The sequence below is a fragment of the Oncorhynchus mykiss genome, chromosome 4 (genome assembly GCF_013265735.2).
Source record: "Oncorhynchus mykiss isolate Arlee chromosome 4, USDA_OmykA_1.1, whole genome shotgun sequence".
Lineage (NCBI taxonomy): Eukaryota > Metazoa > Chordata > Actinopteri > Salmoniformes > Salmonidae > Oncorhynchus > Oncorhynchus mykiss.
Window position 1 is genome coordinate 24073750 of NC_048568.1, and position 18248 is coordinate 24091997.

The following is an 18248-nucleotide window of genomic DNA, read 5'->3' on the forward strand; positions in this document are numbered from 1 at the left end:
AATTATTTTTTTTACAATTAATTGATTTCCTCATATGAACTGTAACTAAGTAAACTATTTGAAATAATTGAATGTTGCGTTTATACTTTTGATCAGTACAGAGCCTTAGGAAAGTATTCAGACCCCTTGACTTGTTCCACATTTTATTACGTTACTGCTGTATTATAAAATGGATCAAATCTTTTTTTACCCTCCTCAATCTACACACAATTCCCCATAATTCCAAAGTGAAAACAGGTGTATAGAAATGTTTGTAGGTTTATTACAAATAAAAACAGAAATACCTGATTTACACAAGTATTCAGACCCTTTGCTATGAGACTCAAAATTGAGCTCAGGTGTATCCTGTTTCCATTGATCATCCTTGAGATATTGCTACAACTTGAATAGAGTCCACCTATTGGTAAATTCAATTGATTGGACATGATTTGGAAAGGCCTGAATGCCAAGCTTTGCGTCTGGAGGAAACCTGGCACCATCCCTACAGTGAAGCATGGTGGTTGCAGCATCATGCTGTGGGGATGTTGTTCAGCGGCAGGGTCTGGGAGACTAGTCAGGATCGAAGGAAAGATGACCGGAGCAAAGTACAGAGAGATCCTTGATGAAAATCTGCTCCAGAGCGCTCAGGACCTCAGACTGGGGCGAAGGGTCACCTTCCAACAGGACAACAACCCTAAGCACAGCCAAGACAATGTAGGAGCGGCTTCAGGACAAGTCTCTGAATGTCCTTGAGGGGCCCAGCCAGAGTCCAGACTTGAACGCGATTGAACATCTCTGTAGAGACTTGAAAATAGTTGTTCAGCAACGCTCCCCATCCAACCTGAGAGCTTGAGAGGATCTGCAGAGATTGGGAGAAACTCTCCAAATACAAGTGTGCAAAGTTTGTAACGTCATATACTCTTAAAAAAATAAAATGTTCCTGGAGTATCCTTTAAGGGTTCTTCAAATTGAAACTGTGGAGGGAACCTCTAAGTTCTTCAAAGAACCCTTTTTAAATGGTTCCTCAAAATAACCTTTTGGGTACATTTTTGAACTCCCTCTTCCCCTATTATTAATAATAATACACATAATAATAACACAATATTTCAGATGTCGGTGTTTATTGATATTTTAGAGGCAAAGCAGAATTTAAAAATCCAAAGATGAGGTAAACGCCCAGCCGAGCCCCAAGTCCAATGGGTATGTCCTCTGGCGTGTTGATGTTAATGTGTTGATGTTCTCCGTATCCATCCAGATTTTGCAGTGCATGGTGATCGAACAGGTTTCCTGTTATATTCATCAGAGTTGTAGGGAGGGTGAAGTGTGTGAATCCAAAAAATAGCAATTATACAGATTTTTTTTAAATGTGCACATGGCAGTATTCATACCTTGGTTTTTGTGGTAAATGTGAATGTAAAAATAACTTTTCACTTTTGATAATGTTTTTTATACAAATACCTTGTAAATAATGTAGAGGCCTCTGGGATTTCCATTGAAGAGATAAGGGAGGCTGCTGTGACCAAGTCCTATCTGGTTTTAGAGAAAACAAAATTAACTGTAGATGATACATGTGATCTGCAAAACATACCTTTGTGTGCCTCCCGGTCTGTATACCTGCAGACTCAGACATACAAAAGTGAGCAGTTCAGTCATCTGCACCCAATGCAGCTATAGCCTTTAATATATTCTTACCTCATTGTTGATTGATATCCATTGAATTGTGTCCATTTTCTGTTTTAGAAAATGGACAGTGTCAAACACTGCCATTTGTCCAAATATGAAAAGATAGATGGTATGATCATAAAATAATATCAATTTAGATCATTCAAGGGAGAAGCCTTACCTTACATTGAGATCTTAAAATTGTTCAGTTAAGTGCCTGCACCTGCTGTCATCTCAAATTCAAATCCAAATGTTTCAGTTGGGCAGTTCGTTGGTGGGTGTTCTTGCAGGAACCTAAGTTGGTTCCTCAATGAACCCCACCTCCTTTTGGGTTCTTGAAGAACATTTTGGGGGCATTTTTCAGAGCCAATAACCCTAAGATTCTTCAAGGAACTTTTAGGATCTTAGAAGAACCCTTGTTGTAGCCCTAATTTTTTGTGTACCCAAGAAGACTCTTGGCTGTAATCGCTGTGGAAGGTGCTTCAACAAAGTACTGAAGTGAGGGTCTGAATACTTCCATAAATATATTTTTTTAATTATACATTTGCTAATTTCTATAAACCTGTTTTTGCTTTGTCATTATGGGGTAGTGTGTAAATGGATGAGGGGGAAAAAATAATTTAATCAATTTTAGAGTAAGGCAGTAACATGATTAGAAGGTCCTGTGTATATTGTATTTTCGACCAGCAACTATCAGGAAATAACACAGATCACATTTTTACAGTGTTAGTTTCATCAACTGTTGTACAATATGATACAAAACACAAGAAACTGAATTTCGACTGCACTGGGCCTTTAATAGATTACCACCAGGCCATAGCCTATGTCAGTACAAATGATCAATATGGCACTGAAATATAAAATATACATTCTTGACATAAGGACAGCAGAAATTACCTTAACATTGCCTGAGTCAACTGCAGCAAAGACTTTAAAGCAATCCAAGCTTCCTCATCTCCACCCAAGGTTGAGATGACTCAGAGGCTTAATATGATTAATGTCTGAGCGTTGTCTTCTTACGTATGACTCATCTGGATCCAGGGGGAGGGGCCAGATCAGAGGTTTTTATGTAGAGCAGCCAGAGGAAGTGACCATGTTGATTAAATGAAGGGAATTTTACTAGGACAACTGCTTATATAACATGAAGCACAGGCCTTTCATTTGGTCAGACTAAGGAAAGGATCCGAAATTCAGTCAGTAGCCATTGTGGTGAGTATGTTAAAAATATATATTCTAATTCAATGCAATCATTTCCAGTTTTGCCTTGTGTATTGCTGTCCTTCAATAAACATCTCAATTAATTTTCTGTGTTGGCCTTCTATACTGATTACAGAACAACACAAAGCAAACCAAATCAATACTCATCAAGAAAGCCAGTCTGCTATGGTGCATACGTTACATCCAACACAATCCTTCTTTATCTGGCAAATAACTCAATATCTTAATTGATGTTGTGAAAACAACAGTTATGAATCTGACTGACTTGCACACGGTACCAGTATTCCAAAGAACACATCGTCAAACAAAGATAGACATGATAATTAATAGTTTAATAACAAAACATACATCTTGTCTTTTGGAGTACAGAAAGTTGTACATTACAAGAAAAAGAAAGCCAACTAAAATGAGCAGCATAAGCTTAACTCAGAGAGCAGATGACTACTGACCATCTCTCTGGACTGAAATAGTCCGTTTCAGTTCTTGCTTTTGTGGAGGATGCCCTGATGCACAGATCACAGTCACTGCTTGTTCATGAGGGTTGGCCTGAGCTAGGGCACAGTTACAATATCTATTTGTTTAGTAGTTGATCATCTATACAGCGCCTTGCTCTAGCTGACCCTCGTCAACAAGCATATTCTCTGGACCGGTCTCAGGGCTGGAGGTTCTGTCTTCTTGATTGGGTGCTGAGATAAGCTGCTTATGTATGTGACTCTGCTCTTATTGGCTGGGCTTCTCTTCAGTTGGCGGGTCGTTCCACATAGGTTCCAGGAGATGCTCTGGAACCTTCTCCATGGAGGTCTAAAGATACAGATATTACAACCAGAAGTGGAGTCTGTACGTTCAAATTTGAGTGTGTGTATAAGAATGCTAATTACTTTATTATGTACAAAACAGATTAAGGCATATGACTGATCTTATTCCTGATAACATAAGACAGCATAACAAAGCAAAAAAACTTGTTTTTAAAAAAATGACAATTGTAGATTGTTGACATTGTGGTTGACTTAGCTACACCATGGAACCTATTCAGACCCTGCATATTTCAAGACATGGCATATGGGGGTGTATTGAAATACTCAATGGGCTGGACAATTATTTTCTTCTCACTCATCTTGAAAAACATTTTTTTTTAAACGTGGAAAAATCAATCAAACCACCATCATTAACACAATGGAAACATCTAAATATTCATTATTGAAATAGCATGGGCGAAGGCCATGTGGCAAACAATAATGGAGGCACTAGGGATGGGGTGTGAGCATGTGTCTGGGCAGAAGAGATGTAGATGTTGTTTGTGTGCGTTTGAAAGTTATTCATATTTTTATTTAACTAGGCAAGTCAGCTAAAGACAAATTCTTATTTACAATGGACGGCCTTCATATGTGTATGTTTGTATTTGGTGTCGGAAAAAAGGGGACACAAATGTAAAATACATTTGTAGAAAGGAAACCTATCCAGAACCTGTAACATCTTCTCAATCTTACCTTGGTCACCTCCATGGCCACACCCTCTGGCAGATTCCTCTGTATGTATTCCAGGTACACCTGTGCAGTGGATCCAGTCACACGAGAGAGCTAAGGGAGAGAGATGAAAAGGGGATGTAGACATACCACTGACCCCCTGTATCAGTCCATTGAACCTTCCCTATAGCCATCCATCTAATCTTGAAATAAACCCTATGAATCCATTGACTCTTCAGGAGTTCTAACAGAATCAATAGGAGTGGAAACAATCCCCAATGGTATGTTCTAGTTCTGAAAAAGATGAGCGAAGAGGCATTTGTAGGAACTTAAGGGTGGAAGAAGACTGTTTGCCTCACCTCTATGCAGCGGTAGTGCGTCCTCATTTCGTACTGGACCCTGTGTTTCTTGAAGATGTGGACAGATTTCAGAAGTGTCAGCCGCTCAATGTTCTTTGGAGGCTCAAATCTAGTGCAAAAAGAAAACAGACAGCCTTTTGAGTGAGTATTGTCCCACAGTGAGAAAACATAAACATTGAGCATTATCATCAAAGCAGATTGGCACTGCTATCTAAATGTAAAAGTGGGTTAGAGATGCTCTGTGCTCATTTAGTTAAAGGACAACTCAGAGATGGGAACATAATAAACTGATGTGACAGTTACAGCTTAACACCCCTCTATGTCAACTCACACTTTGCCCAGAGTGACTCCCAGCTCTTTGGCAGCCAGGATGGCGAAGAACTCATAGCTGTCCAGGACTGCTTTGTCATGGCCCTTCACCAGCAGAGACACCTTCTGGTACAGCGTGTCCGGCTCCTCTGTGACAATCACCTGGAAGGAAAAGAGAAATGTGTAATTTACTAGATAAAAGTTCAGCAGAATAATGTTTTTCATCCATGCTCTATATATGGTACTGTCTTTTTCCTGGCCATGTGATCTGACAATGAAAACTCAGGGTCCTAGTTATAGACTAACAGTGCATCAAGGCGATGTAGACAAGATGTTGAAGGAGACACCGTCAAGGCTTTTGGCACAATAGTGCTGGGGGCATCAAGGCTATTGGCGCTGTGCTGGGAGTGTCAAAAACAAAACAGGATGACTCACAGATGAGGGAAGAGAGGAAGAGAAGGTTCCAGTGTGGAGGCAGGCTGCAGGCAACTGGAGAGGGCTGTTGTAGGAGAATGGAGAAGGTGAAAATGGAGTTGGATTAGTTAGCTATAGGATTGACAAGTAGTAAACGCTCACTATATGGATTTTACACTTGAAGACTATAGCTAGTAGGCTATTAGCGGACTAAACGCAACTCCATGGTGAATAAAGTTTCTAATGAACTCTGCAAACAGAGTTGAGTAGAGACCAGGTTTTGTGGAATTCAGTTCCAACTACATTGATTAGCCCAGCCAAATCAAATAAAAGTTTATTTGTTAAGTGCGCCGAATACAACAGGTGTCGACCTTACAGTGAAATGCTTACCTACAGGCTCTAACCAACGGCACAAAAAAAAAATCTTAGGTGAACAATAGGTAAGTAAAGAAATAAAACAGTAAAAACACAGTGAAAAATAACAGTAGCGAGGCTACATACAGGCACCGGTAAGTCAATTCTTAGGGCCTTCCTCTGGATTACAGGCAGTTTAGCCTGGATGGCAGGCAGCTTAGCCCCAGTGATGTACTGGGCCGTACGCACTACCCTCTGTAGGCCGAGCATTTGCCGTACCAGACAGTGATTCAACCAGTCAGGATGCTCTTGATGTTGCAGCTGTAGAACCTTTTGAGGATCTGAGGACCCATGTCAAATCTTTAGTTTCCTGAGGGGGAATAGGCTTTGTCGTGCCCTCTTCACGACTGTCTTGGTGTGTTTGGACCATTCTAGTTTGTTGGTGATGTGCACACCAAGGAACTTGAAGCTCTCAACCTGCTCCACTACAGCTCCGTTGATGAGAATGGGGGTGTGCTCGGTCCTCCTTTTCCTGTTGTCTCCTTAGTCTTGGTTACGTTGAGGGATAGGTTGTTATTCTGGCACCACCCGGCCAGGTCTCTGACCTCCTCCCTGTAGGCTGTCTCGTTGTTGTCGGTGATCAGGCTGCAAACTTAATCTTAATTTAATTAAACTTTTGTCATCTGCAAATGTAATGATGGTGGAGTTGTGCCTGGCCATGCAGTCGTGGGTGAACAGGGAGTACAGGAGGGGAGCCCCTGGGGGGCTCCAATGTTGAGGATCAGTGTTGCTACCTACCCTCACCACCCGGGGGCAGCCTGTCAGGAAGTCCAGGATCCAGTTGCAGTGGGAGGTGTTTAGTCCTAGGATCCTTAGCTTAGTGATGAGCTTTGAGGGTACTATGGTGTTGAATGCTGAGCTGTAGTCAATGAATAGCATTCTCACATAAGTGTTCCTTTTTTCCAGGTGGGAAAGGGCAGTGTGGAGTGCAATAGAGATTGCATCATCTGTGGATCTGTTTGGGCGGTATGCAAATTGGAGTGGGTCTAGGGTTTTTGGGATAATGGTGTTGATGTGAGCCATTACCAACCTTTCAAAGCACTTCATGGCTTCGGACGTGAGTGCTACGGGTCTGTAGTCATTTAGGCAGGTTGCCTTTGTGTTCTTGGGCACAGGGACTATGGTGGTCTGCATGAAACATGTTGGTATTGCAGACTCAATCAGGGACATGTCGAAAATTTCTTGTATTGACATTGTCTGTTTGATGGTTCGTTGGAGGGCATAGCAGGATCTCTTATAAGCTTCCGGGTTAGAGTCCCGCACCTTGAAAGCGGCAGCTCTACCCTTTAGCTCAGTGTGAATGTCGCCTGTAACCAAGGTCAATACTTAAAAAAAATGTAAATAATGCAATGCTTACCTATGTTTGTCCTCTGTAGTTGTGTGCCTTTGTTTGCTGAAATCCCACATTTTTCAATAAACGTTAATTTAAACCGACTGTTTGCTCGTTTCTGTTTCTCAAAGATGTCAAGTCAGTGCAAATGTGCACGTCTCCGATTACTTAGGCCAAGGGCTCCAAATAGTCGTTCACCAATCAAATATCTGATGGTGTTTCTATCAAATTTCGCATTCGCGCTGAGTTGCCAACTTCAATAAATAGAAACGAGCATTCGGTGGTTGCATTTGACGTTTATTGAAAAAGTATGGATTTCAACAAATTATGGTGAATACTTAAATAAATAAAAAATGTACAATGGAGTTGAGTTTAGTCCGCTAGCTAGTTAGGTACATACCGACATAATGTAGATCTCCCATGATATCTGCAAGCGTTCAATCCTATTGATCCCTGTAAAAACTGGCCAAATTGTTATTAGCTAAAACTGTGAATTAACAAAACATGATCAAGGTAGCTAGCTATGGTTCAGGTTGTTAGTAAACGCCCTAGAGCAGAGCTGGCTGGCTAACTAAGTTCACACGCAGAGGCAGAATCTGTGCGATAAGCTTCGTGTATTAGAGAAATACATGTGGATAACCCACTAATAACGACAACGCAAATATACTTAATCTTAAGTATAGTAAATACTGTACCGATTGTGAGACTCCCACGAATATCCTTCCGAAGGTGCGAATATTTCGACCGAATACCATGGGGGCCGCCATGATTTTTTGTGGGGGCGGGACAGTTATCTTCTTCAGTGACAGACTGACCAAGAAAGCGGCGAAATGCTGCCTCCATCGGTATCGGAGTAATAACAGGTTTAATCGTTTATTTTTTATTTTGTATAAGTTATAGGTACATTTAGCCATCTAATTTATTCTAGAACCTACATTTGTGCTATTTTGCAAAGACAATAGTATCTTACTAAGTCATGCCACATGCTATAACATATACAGATAACAATTAGCTATGGTCTGCCAATAAAAAGTATTTTTCTGAAATGTTGTTCCATATATTTAAGCAATTCAGAACATGTAGATTGAAGATCTTCGTGTCTCCAATATTAGCTGTTTTTATCTACAGAAAACGAGGTGTAGTGGACCAAATCATGTATGTCACGTGATACAGTAACCCGGGCCACGTTCAGTTGCCAAACGTTGTAAAACGTTGCCGATAGAAATGCCATGAATAGACCTGATACGACCCCTCTACATAGAGATTATGTAACATTGCTAGAGGGCCTCTGTCATAAACTCTCAAAGTTCCAGAATGGATTGAAACTGGCAGCCATATTGGTCGGGGGGGGGGAGTAAGGCATCTGATATATCAGAAATTGTATCATAGATTTATTGTCAACCTAAAATATTGTCATATAATTATAAATACAGTTTATACAAGTTGTATATCAATGTTCTGTATAAATAGCCTCTAAAATATGTAAACAGTCCATAAATGTAAACATTTTGCTGTAAGTGCTATTACATGATACAATATCAGTACTTGTTGCACTTAGAACTTGTCTAAATCCTATCATCAAGTGATTTCAGCCAGTGTATGGTTGTGGATTGACTGCACTTTTTGAATGGAATGGTAACATATTGGCAGTAAATTAAAACAATTAATTTAAAACTGGCTGGCTAGCTAGCTAACCAACATATAGGGCAGAGACATTCTTCAAATTCATTATTTTACACTATCGTATCACAGCACTGGCAAACCATGTTTGACCAACTTCCTGACCAAAATGGCTGAACTTTATCCCGTCATAAGAAGGTTAATGAATATTCTATTATTTCATGAGAAGGTTAATAAACATTCCATTATTTTCATTCCCAATTCTATGTGCCACTACGTGTCAGAGGCCTAGTTGTTCTACATAGCCTATTTCTATCTGAACGTTCCAAAACGTTGCGTCCTAATGAACGCGCCCCAGCACAGGCCCTGCCCTGTACATTCAGCAACAACACAAGACAAGACAAGGGAAGGGAGACGAGAGGTAAGCGGTTTCTCATTGTCCATTGATATTTATCCAGCGATATTGACGTTAGGTCTCACATGATTTTAGCATACTGACAACGATACCTACTCCCTTGCTGTTTTTGCAATTAGCCACACAAACGTGTCTTTTCAAAACAAAGCGACTAGCTAGCTAGCTAGTTTTCTATCGGGCTACTGACTAGCTAACGTAAGCTAACTAGCTAGCCAACCAATTTACAGTGAAGATGCCGATGCTAGTGGTTGGTAACGTTAGCTAGCTAGTTTTGTGATTTGTAAAATGTCCAGATCAAATGGGACAATGCCGGTATTTCTGTCTGTGGCTTACTAGTTAACTAGGTAATTAATCATTTAGTTACCCGCTTTAGGTATGTAGTGAATAAGCTGCTAAATTGCTAGCTGGCTAATGCAAATTCTGCCAATATTTAGCCGAATGGATTGATATTATTATATGGTCACTGTTATTTAGCCCGTTATTCGCTAAGGTTAGCTAACGTCACTGATTGGGCTGTGCTGCCAAAATACCAAAGTATCAAATACTTGCATATAAAGAAATATCCCCAGTTTATGGTGCTAAACCAACTTGATTCTGGAAACTAACGTTAGTTAGCAGTGGTTTATAAGGGTATGCTATTTATTGGAAATCGAATAGCTATGTTGTGGATAATTATGGCACTGAGCTGTTAACTAGCTGCTGTATCAATATATATGAACATAGTCTGAATCAATTATTTGTAAACCGAACGGGGTGGCCAATACGTTTGACAATGTTGTGCCTCCCATCGAGTTGCTTCACAGATCACAGCCGAACAATATTTGTAGTATTTTATTGTCCTTTCTTTTGCGTCGTGGTCTTTATGACCATTCGCCATGCATTCTGGCGCTCTTGATTTCTCTCTCAGATTTCTCTCTTGAGTCTCAACAATGTGAACACAAAAGGCGCATTCGGGCTGGTCTTGGCATATTTATTGCTGCTGTGTTTTCTCAGGGGTATCAGTTCTCCTTGATCTTTTCCTTGATCACTCTATATAAAATGTTTATTTTTCTCCCTTTTTCACAGCACTCCTTGACGGGATCCCCGACATAGATTGGAAGGCAATCTGGGTGACATAATGATTTTGCTGGGGATTGGGGTTGACAGCTAGGGTTTATTCATTACACCAAGTCTTTTGCAAAACGCAAACGTAACGGGGAGGGCCCTACTTGCGTTTGTCCAATAGAAACTCTCGTTTTAGTTGCAAAACATTTTGTTTTGGACTCATGATTACAGCCCTGATGTGAGGAGTCCCATTTCATACATCGCATGGAGAACAGGTGTTCGGTTCAGCAGTGATGCCACACCGAATTGGACCATATTCAGAATAGTCGGATGCTCCAGATTGAAGCAATGGATGGTTTGGAATTGAGATTTGATGCCTGCATTCTGAGTTTTTTTTAGTGCTCTGACATTTGCCTTTTGACATGCACTCAACACATTTGTTTCTTACAGAGCTAATCAAGACTCCAAGAATGAATGTTTTTTTTTTAAACTTATTGCATAGTTCAAAGTTGTTGCAGGAGCTTTAAGTTGTTAGGTTAGTTGGCTTTGACTGCAAACAAAGGAAAATAGGTTTTCTTATCCTGTGATCGGATCTACTGTAGTTATAAAATTCCACTTTGTGTTAAGTAAAAAAATGTGTTCGTGGATAACATTTGGTAGTACGCAATGTATAGACCAATACTTTAATCTTTCACCTCCGTGGTCAATACTCATGGAGTCAGTATCACATTGACAGGACTTACTGATTTAACAAATCAAAATGACCTGAATGTGTGCCTTTGAACTTTTATGCAATCTTCTACGAAATCACCACTGGCCAACCATGTTATTTAGATAATTTAGTGATCAACAACTGATCAGACTATTTTCTTAAAAACGTATGGGAACAAACACCTAGATAGACTACCAAAACGTCAAATAATATGCAGCGTCTGTTCCACGGCGCCGACACGAGTTTGCCTGCAGCGGAGTGGAAGCGCTCATAGCTGGACTACCATCCTTATCAAAAGGCGCGACCTACAGGATTCTTTTACCTCATCGTGGAACGAGTTGCGGTCGGCAGGCATGTTCGCCGCAGTGGAGCATGGCCCCGTCCTGTGCAGCGACTCCAACATACTCTGCCTGTCATGGAAGGGCCGGGTACCCAAGAGCGAGAAGGAGAAGCCGGTGTGCCGGCGGCGCTACTATGAGGAGGGCTGGCTTGCCACAGGGAATGGGAGAGGGGTTGTCGGGGTAACGTTCACATCCAGCCACTGCAGAAGGGATCGGACTACCCCACAGAGGATCAACTTCAACCTGAGAGGACACAATAGTGAGGTAATAGACATGCTTATTTTGTGATTATAAATGTGCACATTGAAGTAATGTTAGTATAGAATCCTAAATTTCATAAGTATTTAGAATATATTTTTATCTTGCTTTTCATGATTTCTAACATCTAATAATACATTAGACAGTTTGTCTGTTTCATATCATTCAAATGTTGAAGTCTGGGTAAAGTAACATTGTATTACCAATTTAATTACTCTCATATACGGTATTGTTAGTCGGTGAGCTGGTATTACTGTGTTTCCTGTGTAAGAGAGAGGAGAGTGGCTGTTGGTTACTGTGGTTCAGATGGACCAAGCTGCTGTGTCAGTATTCCACAAAGCAGCTGACTAGAGCGGAACCCTATAGTGACTGAAGTACTGACTGACTCCCGCAAGAGCTGGTCCCGAGCCTGACCACAGTCCCGCACATTTTATTTTAGCCATATGTGACGCAGCTCGTTTGGCAGTCATGGTTCCAGCGATTTTACACCCTATATCACAATGAGCAAAATGAACCCAAGAAATAGGTTAAATTATCAGAGTTTTTCATGTGGCCCATTTATATCATAATACAGGCTTTCTGTATTACTCAGAAGTCTTTCTTTTTTTCTTTTTATTGTTTATTTATTGTTTTGTATCTTTTTGTTAGTTTTTTTGTTGCCCCTTTTTCTTCCCAATTTCGTGGTATCCAATTGGTAGTTAGTCTTGTCCCGTACGGACGGGGGGCGAAGGTCGTGAGCCATGCATCCTCCAAAACACAACACAACCCAGCCAAGCTGCACTGCTTCTTGACACAATGCCCGCTTAACCCGGAAGCCGGCCACACCAATGTGTCGGTGGAAACACCGTACATTTGGCGACTGTCAGCGTGCACTGTGCCCGGCCCGCCACAGGAGTCGCTAGTGCGCAATGGGACAAGAACATTCCTGCCAGCCAAACCCTCCCTAACCCGGGTGACGCTGGGCCAATTGTGCGCCGCCCCATGGGTCTCCCGGTCGCGGCCGGCTGCGACAAAGCCTGGACTCGAACCAGGATCTCTAGTGGCACAGCTAGCACTGTGATGCATTGCCTTAGACCGCTGCACCACTCGGGAGGCCCAAAACTAGTTTTTCCTCATGGCTCTCTCTTCCCTCTGCAGCAAACATTTGGTGAGCAGTATGTTTGAAACACCGAATCTCAATAAAATCACAGTATTTTCATCGCAATACATATCGCATCGGCACCTAAGTATCATGATAATATCGTGAGATCCCTGGCAATTCCCAGACCTATACAATATTGTGTGCTATATCTTGGAAAATAAATACATGTGACTCTATGACAACATAATGTTTGTTTCCAACATTAGGGCTGCTAAATATGGCTTCGTGTTTTGTTTCCATGCCATGATACTAACGATTATTGCAACTACTGGAATCGTCCCAGCCCTACTAAATTATAGCTTAATCATATTTAGGAAGTTCATTTTCTTAGAAAATAACTGCCCCGTGCTTCTCTGGCCATGCATATATCCCAGTCTATTTAATAGATAACAGACACTCACCTGATCTCGCACGCCCAGTTAGGAGAAGTATGGCTACTGAACTTGAAGCAGCAAGAATGATGAGAGCAGACACTTTTTCTTACGTTTTGCATAGCCTATAGCCTACCCTTTAGGCGCTGGAAGATTTGCAGGCAGAGACAAATAAATGGGTTATCAATATTTATTGAAAAGGCACCTCTACTCACGTTGGTTGAGTGCCCTCCACTTCTTTCCATTTATAAATATTTGTTTCCACACACTGGTGAACTGCACTGCAGCCTAGTCATGACATAGGGTGGTGGCAGGTAGCCTAGAAGGTAGCCTAGGGGTTAGAGCATGTATTCCCAAACTGGGGTATGCATAATGCCGCTTGGGGTACGCCAAATAAAAATGTGATTCACATTTGGGAAAATATATTTGTATTTATTTATATGCTTTTACAAAAAAAATCTTCACATTTTCAAATAGTCCATTTATATTTTCCAACGGGGAAATACCTGAGCAACTTAGTTTCACTCGTTTCATTAAACCATCTGGTGTTCGGCGAAATAACAACACAATGTCAAATACAGGTAGCCTAGTCAAATAATTAACATCCAATCTATTAACCGTTACTCTCTCGGGGGAATTCCACAAACGGTCCATATGTAGCCAAACGTATCTTCTGCTCATTTCGTTTGTTCGATAAATTGTTAAAAGAAACTAAGGCCCGTGTCCATAGACACATATAGCTCTACTGGTAACGTTAGTACTGCTACTACCAGCAGTACTACACCTGCACCTGTCGACGACAAGTAGGTCTGCTTCCACGAGCACATCCAATGCTTAGCATCAGTAATTCTACATTTGTTTTTAGCCCAGCTAGCATGGACACTGACAGTTGTGAATCTGATGCAGTCAAAGAGCTACTGTCCCCTTAACCGGGAAAGCACCGAACAACAGACAGGGACGTTGGACCATCGAAGAGGTGCAAATATGATGAGAACTACATTGATTTGGGTTTCACTTATATTGGAAGTAGTGACTTTCCTCAGCCACAGTGTGTTATATGTGCGGAAGTACTTATCTCACAACTTGATGAAACCAGACATTTAGAAACAAACATGCCAATTTAAAAAATAAGCTACAGGAGTTTTTTGAATGAGAATTCATTTTAACCTTTATTTTACTAGGCAAGTCAGTTAAGAACAAATTCTTATTTTCAATGACGGCCTAGGAACAGTGGGTTCAGGGGCTCAGGGGCAGAACGACCTTGTCAGCTCGGGAATTCGAACTTGCAACCTTTCGGTTACTAGTCCAACGCTCTAACCACTAGGCTACCCTGCCGCCCCAGACAACTTTCGAGTAGTAAGACATGTATAAAAGCAACAGAGTACCATTAATAAGAAGGTGCTAGAAGTGTCTTATGGTGAGCTACTGAGTGGCTAGGACAGGCAAGCCCCATACTATTGTGGCGGACTAAATTCTTCCTGGGACAATGCTGGGGGAAAAGGTAAAAAAAATTATACAGACAATGTCTTCATCAAACAACACTGTTTCACGACGCATCAGTGACATGGCAAGATATGTTTTGAAACAGTTACTGCTTTGCATACAAGCCAGTGAACTCTATTTGTTACAGCTGGATGAGTCAACAGACGTGTTGGGCCTGGCACAGCTCCTGGTATATGTCCGTTACATTTATTGGGGGTCAATTAAGGAAGACCTCCTCTTCTGGAAACCAGGACAACAGGAGAGGATATTTTTAAACTACTGGACAGCTTTGTGACATCAAATGGACTTTGGTGGTTGATGTGTTGGTATCTGTACCGATGGTGCAGCAAAAACCATGACAGGGAGACATAGTGGAGTGATAACGCGTGCAAGCAGTTGCTCCCCGACGCCATTTGGGTACACTGCAGCATCCATTGAGAGGCTTTTGCTGCCAAGGGAATACCTGACAGCTTGAAAGACGTTTTGGACACTACAGTGAAAATGGTTCACTTTGTTAAAGCAAGGCCCCTGAACTCTTGTGTATTTTCTGCACTATGCAATGATATGGGGAGCGACCATGTAATTATTTTACAACAAACATCCAACGTGCGCTGGAGATCAAGGGGCAAAGTATTGACACGTTTTTTTTTGTTTAAATTGAGAGACGAGCTTAAAGTTTTCTTTACTGACCATAATTTTTACTTGTCTGACCACTTGCATGATGATTTCTCACACGACTGGCCTATCTGGTTGATGTTTTTTCTCGACTGAATGATCTGAATCTAGGATTACAGGGACTCTCCTCAGCTATTCAATGTGCTGGACAAAATTGAGGCTATGATTAAGAAGTTGGAGCTCTTCACTGTCTGCATTATGATTTTTTTTTTGTGCAAATTAACTCAAGTTTACGGACAACGTCAAATGGGATATAGCAAAGTACCTGAGTGAGTTGGGCGTGCAATTATGCAAGTACTTTCCCGACACGGATAACACAACTGGGTTCGTTATCCCTTTCATGCTCTGCCTCCAGTCCACTTACCGATATCTGAACAAGAGAGCCTCATCGAAATTGCAACAAGCGTTTCTGTGAAAATGTAATTTAATCAGAAGCCACTGATAGATTTCTGGATTGGGCTGCGCTCAGAGTATCCTGCTTTGGTAAATCGCGCTGTTAAGACACTGATGCCCTTTGTGACCACGTATCTATGTGATAGTGGATTCTCAGCTCACACTAGCATGAACACTAAATACAGGCACAGACTGTGTGTGGAAAATGATTTAAGACTCACTCTCCAATACAACCCAACATTGCAGAGTTATGTGCATCCTTTCAAGCATACCCTTCTGATTAACGTATGGCAGGCTTACAATGATGGCAAAAAAACACATTTGAGTGCGCTGACCCTGGTGCTAGAGGGGGTATGCAGCTGGAGGTTGAATGTTTGAAGGGGTACGGGACTATAAAAAGTTTGGGAACCACTGGGTTAGAGCATTGGGCCAGTAACCGAAAGGTTGCTGGTTTGAATACCCGAGCCGACAAGGTGAAAAATCTGTCTGTGCCCTTGAGCAAGGCACTTAATCCTAATTTGCTCCAGAGGTGTCGTACTACTATGGCTGACCCTGTAAAACAAAACATTTCACTGCACCTATCCTGTGTAATCTAATCTGCGGCGACAACAAAATATTTTCATCCCAAAGTTGTCTGTCTGACCGCCCGCATGCAGCATGAAAAATGTTGACCTCGCTGCAATGATCTGTGCCGGGGCCCGTGGGAATGCAGCCATCTAGCTCCAAGTACCTAAACTGACAAAATGTTTTTTTATGAGGTTGTTGAATTAGGTTTGCAATAGGTGTGTGTTTTTAAGGGATTTTGGTTGATTCTCATTTTACCCACTTCCAGTCATGTTCATCCAAGTACATGTTCATCCAAAACAACAGTTCCCCCTTTCTCTAGTAATGAAGTCTGTAATATCCTTCCCCAGACCATATTTCATATAAAGCAATAAATAAGCATTTTTTATTTTTTTATTTATCCGTTATTTTACCAGGCAAGTTGACTGAGAACACGTTCTCATTTGCAGCAACGACCTGGGGAATAGTTACAGGGGAGAGGAGGGGGATGAATGAGCCAATTGTAAACTGGGGATTATTAGGTGACCGTGATGGTTTGAGGGTCAGATTGGGAATTTAGCCAGGACACCGGGGTTAACACCCCTACTCTTACGATAAGTGCCATGGGATCTTTAATGACCTCAGAGAGTCAGGACACCTGTTTAACGTCCCGTCCGAGAGACGGCACCCTACACAGGGCAGTGTCCCCAATCACTGCCCTGGGGCATTGGGATATTTTTTTTAGACCAGTGGAAAGAGTGCCTCCTACTGGCCCTCCAACACCACTTCCAGCAGCATCTGGTCTCCCATCCAAGGACTGACCAGGACCAACCCTGCTTAGCTTCAGAAGCAAGCCAGCAGTGGTACGCAGGGTGGTATGCTGCTGGCATATGCTTTGGGAAATGTAAAATCCATAATTTGGTAGCCGGGCGCATAATTCGGTGTCTCTGACAGTGTGGAAATGAGTTTGCCTAATGAATTCTATCAGGTTATGACGAATGTGCTTACTCACATAACATCAACGCTCTATTGAGTAGTGAAGAGAGGAGGGAACCCACTCCCATGACCAACTGACCAGGGTCTCCACTCTATATTTATGCGACTGGCTGCTGGCCTGAACAGGGAAATCCACTTTATCAGCAGTTATGGGAAGGGCATCCGTGCCGCTGTACTTTGTCAGCATGGGTAATGATGTACCTTCATGTTAAATAGGACACCTCACAGAATAGAATAGGCCAAAATCTAATGTGAGCTCAAACAGAACAGCCAAGGTCAATAACTATGACAGACTAGATTAGATTGGTCATAATCACCAGAGCAGACAGTTATGGGTAGTTTAGTCCTTCAGTGTTTTCTGCCATCTGAATGGATGAGTTGTTTGGATCCTGGACAGGAGTGGGTCGCAGGGAATGAAGAGAAACGCTTTTAAAGACATGCTCCGGTACTTTGGTGACAGTGTTTTTTTAAATCTCCCGCTTTGGACAGGATGTGTCAATGTGCAGTTCATACATGCGTAATCTATGAGCAGAATTACTGTCTTACCTCAATTGGCCACAAAATCCATAGTTTGAAAGCAACTTTTCCTGAAGCTGTGCTGTGCCATATTCCCTACATTTCCCCTCATGTGGGCCAGCCCCTAGCAATTTTAGTTCTAGCCATTAAGCTTCAGCTCCTTGCATTTGAGTGACAGCTAGCAAGAGGCCTGCTCAGCATTATCCAATGAGGGTTGCGGGGCAGGTCCAATGGCTCAGTGGACACAGCAGAGCGAGAAAGCCATGAGAAGTTGCGCATACAATGCCTTCAGAAAGTATTCATACCACTTTTTTGACGTTTTCCACATTTTGTTGTGTTACAGCCTGATACACAGTTGCACAACCCCACAGTTGCAGAGTTTAATGGCTGTGATAGGCAAAAACTGAGGATGGATCAAATACATTGTAGTTCCTCCCTTAGGGATGCACGATATATCGGTGAGCATATCGGAATATGCCAATATTATCTAAAAATGCCAACGTTGGCATCGGCCTGATGTCTGTCTAGTTTAACGGTGCATACCTGTATAACGTAAGTAGATGATGTGATGACACCACAAAAAGCAAATGATG

The 18248-nt window shown here is 41.8% G+C and overlaps 2 protein-coding genes and 1 long non-coding RNA gene across 5 annotated transcripts in view; 1 reads left to right on the forward strand and 2 right to left on the reverse strand.

Annotated features, from left to right (window-relative positions):
- Nucleotides 1–1084: 1084 nt before the first annotated feature.
- Nucleotides 1085–2140, reverse strand: LOC118964452. Its single transcript, XR_005051499.1, has 2 exons — nucleotides 1438–2140; nucleotides 1085–1266 (listed from the first exon to the last, which is right to left on the reverse strand). It is a non-coding gene; the product is annotated as an uncharacterized LOC118964452 (long non-coding RNA).
- A 277-nt stretch (nucleotides 2141–2417) lies between these two features.
- On the reverse strand, nucleotides 2418–8048 carry mrps10 (mitochondrial ribosomal protein S10). 2 transcript variants are annotated; one of them, XM_021600778.2, is made up of 7 exons: nucleotides 7844–8048; nucleotides 7549–7601; nucleotides 5426–5489; nucleotides 5013–5152; nucleotides 4682–4790; nucleotides 4347–4436; nucleotides 2418–3660 (listed from the first exon to the last, which is right to left on the reverse strand). In XM_021600778.2, the coding sequence occupies exons 1-7, from the start codon at nucleotides 7913–7915 to the stop codon at nucleotides 3580–3582; spliced, it is 609 nt and encodes a 202-aa protein (XP_021456453.2). In that variant the 5' UTR covers nucleotides 7916–8048; the 3' UTR covers nucleotides 2418–3579. The 2 variants fall into 2 exon arrangements, with proteins under 2 accessions (XP_021456453.2, XP_021456452.2); XM_021600777.2 differs by having other exon boundaries at nucleotides 7549–7610; nucleotides 7844–8005.
- A 1057-nt stretch (nucleotides 8049–9105) lies between these two features.
- tulp4a (TUB like protein 4a) overlaps nucleotides 9106–18248 on the forward strand; it is a 55695-nt gene continuing 46552 nt past the window's right edge. For both annotated transcript variants that reach the window (XM_036975984.1, XM_036975985.1), the window contains exons 1-2: nucleotides 9106–9189; nucleotides 10249–11544. In XM_036975984.1, the coding sequence (XP_036831879.1) occupies nucleotides 11293–11544 (252 nt within the window). In that variant the 5' untranslated portion in view covers nucleotides 9106–9189; nucleotides 10249–11292. The remainder of the gene's footprint in view (nucleotides 9190–10248; nucleotides 11545–18248) is intronic.

Excerpts from the sequence above, each read along its gene's own strand:
- mrps10 (XM_021600777.2), bottom strand. The coding sequence starts at position 7,915 with ATGGCGGCCCCCATGGTATTCGGTCGAAATATTCGCACCTTCGGAAGG. Across the intron at positions 4,791-5,012 it reads GGAGTCACTCTGGGCAAAGT|ATTTGAGCCTCCAAAGAACA; the intron begins GTGAGTTGACAT and ends TTTTTGCACTAG. Across the intron at positions 4,437-4,681 it reads CGCACTACCGCTGCATAGAG|CTCTCTCGTGTGACTGGATC; the intron begins GTGAGGCAAACA and ends TCTCTCCCTTAG.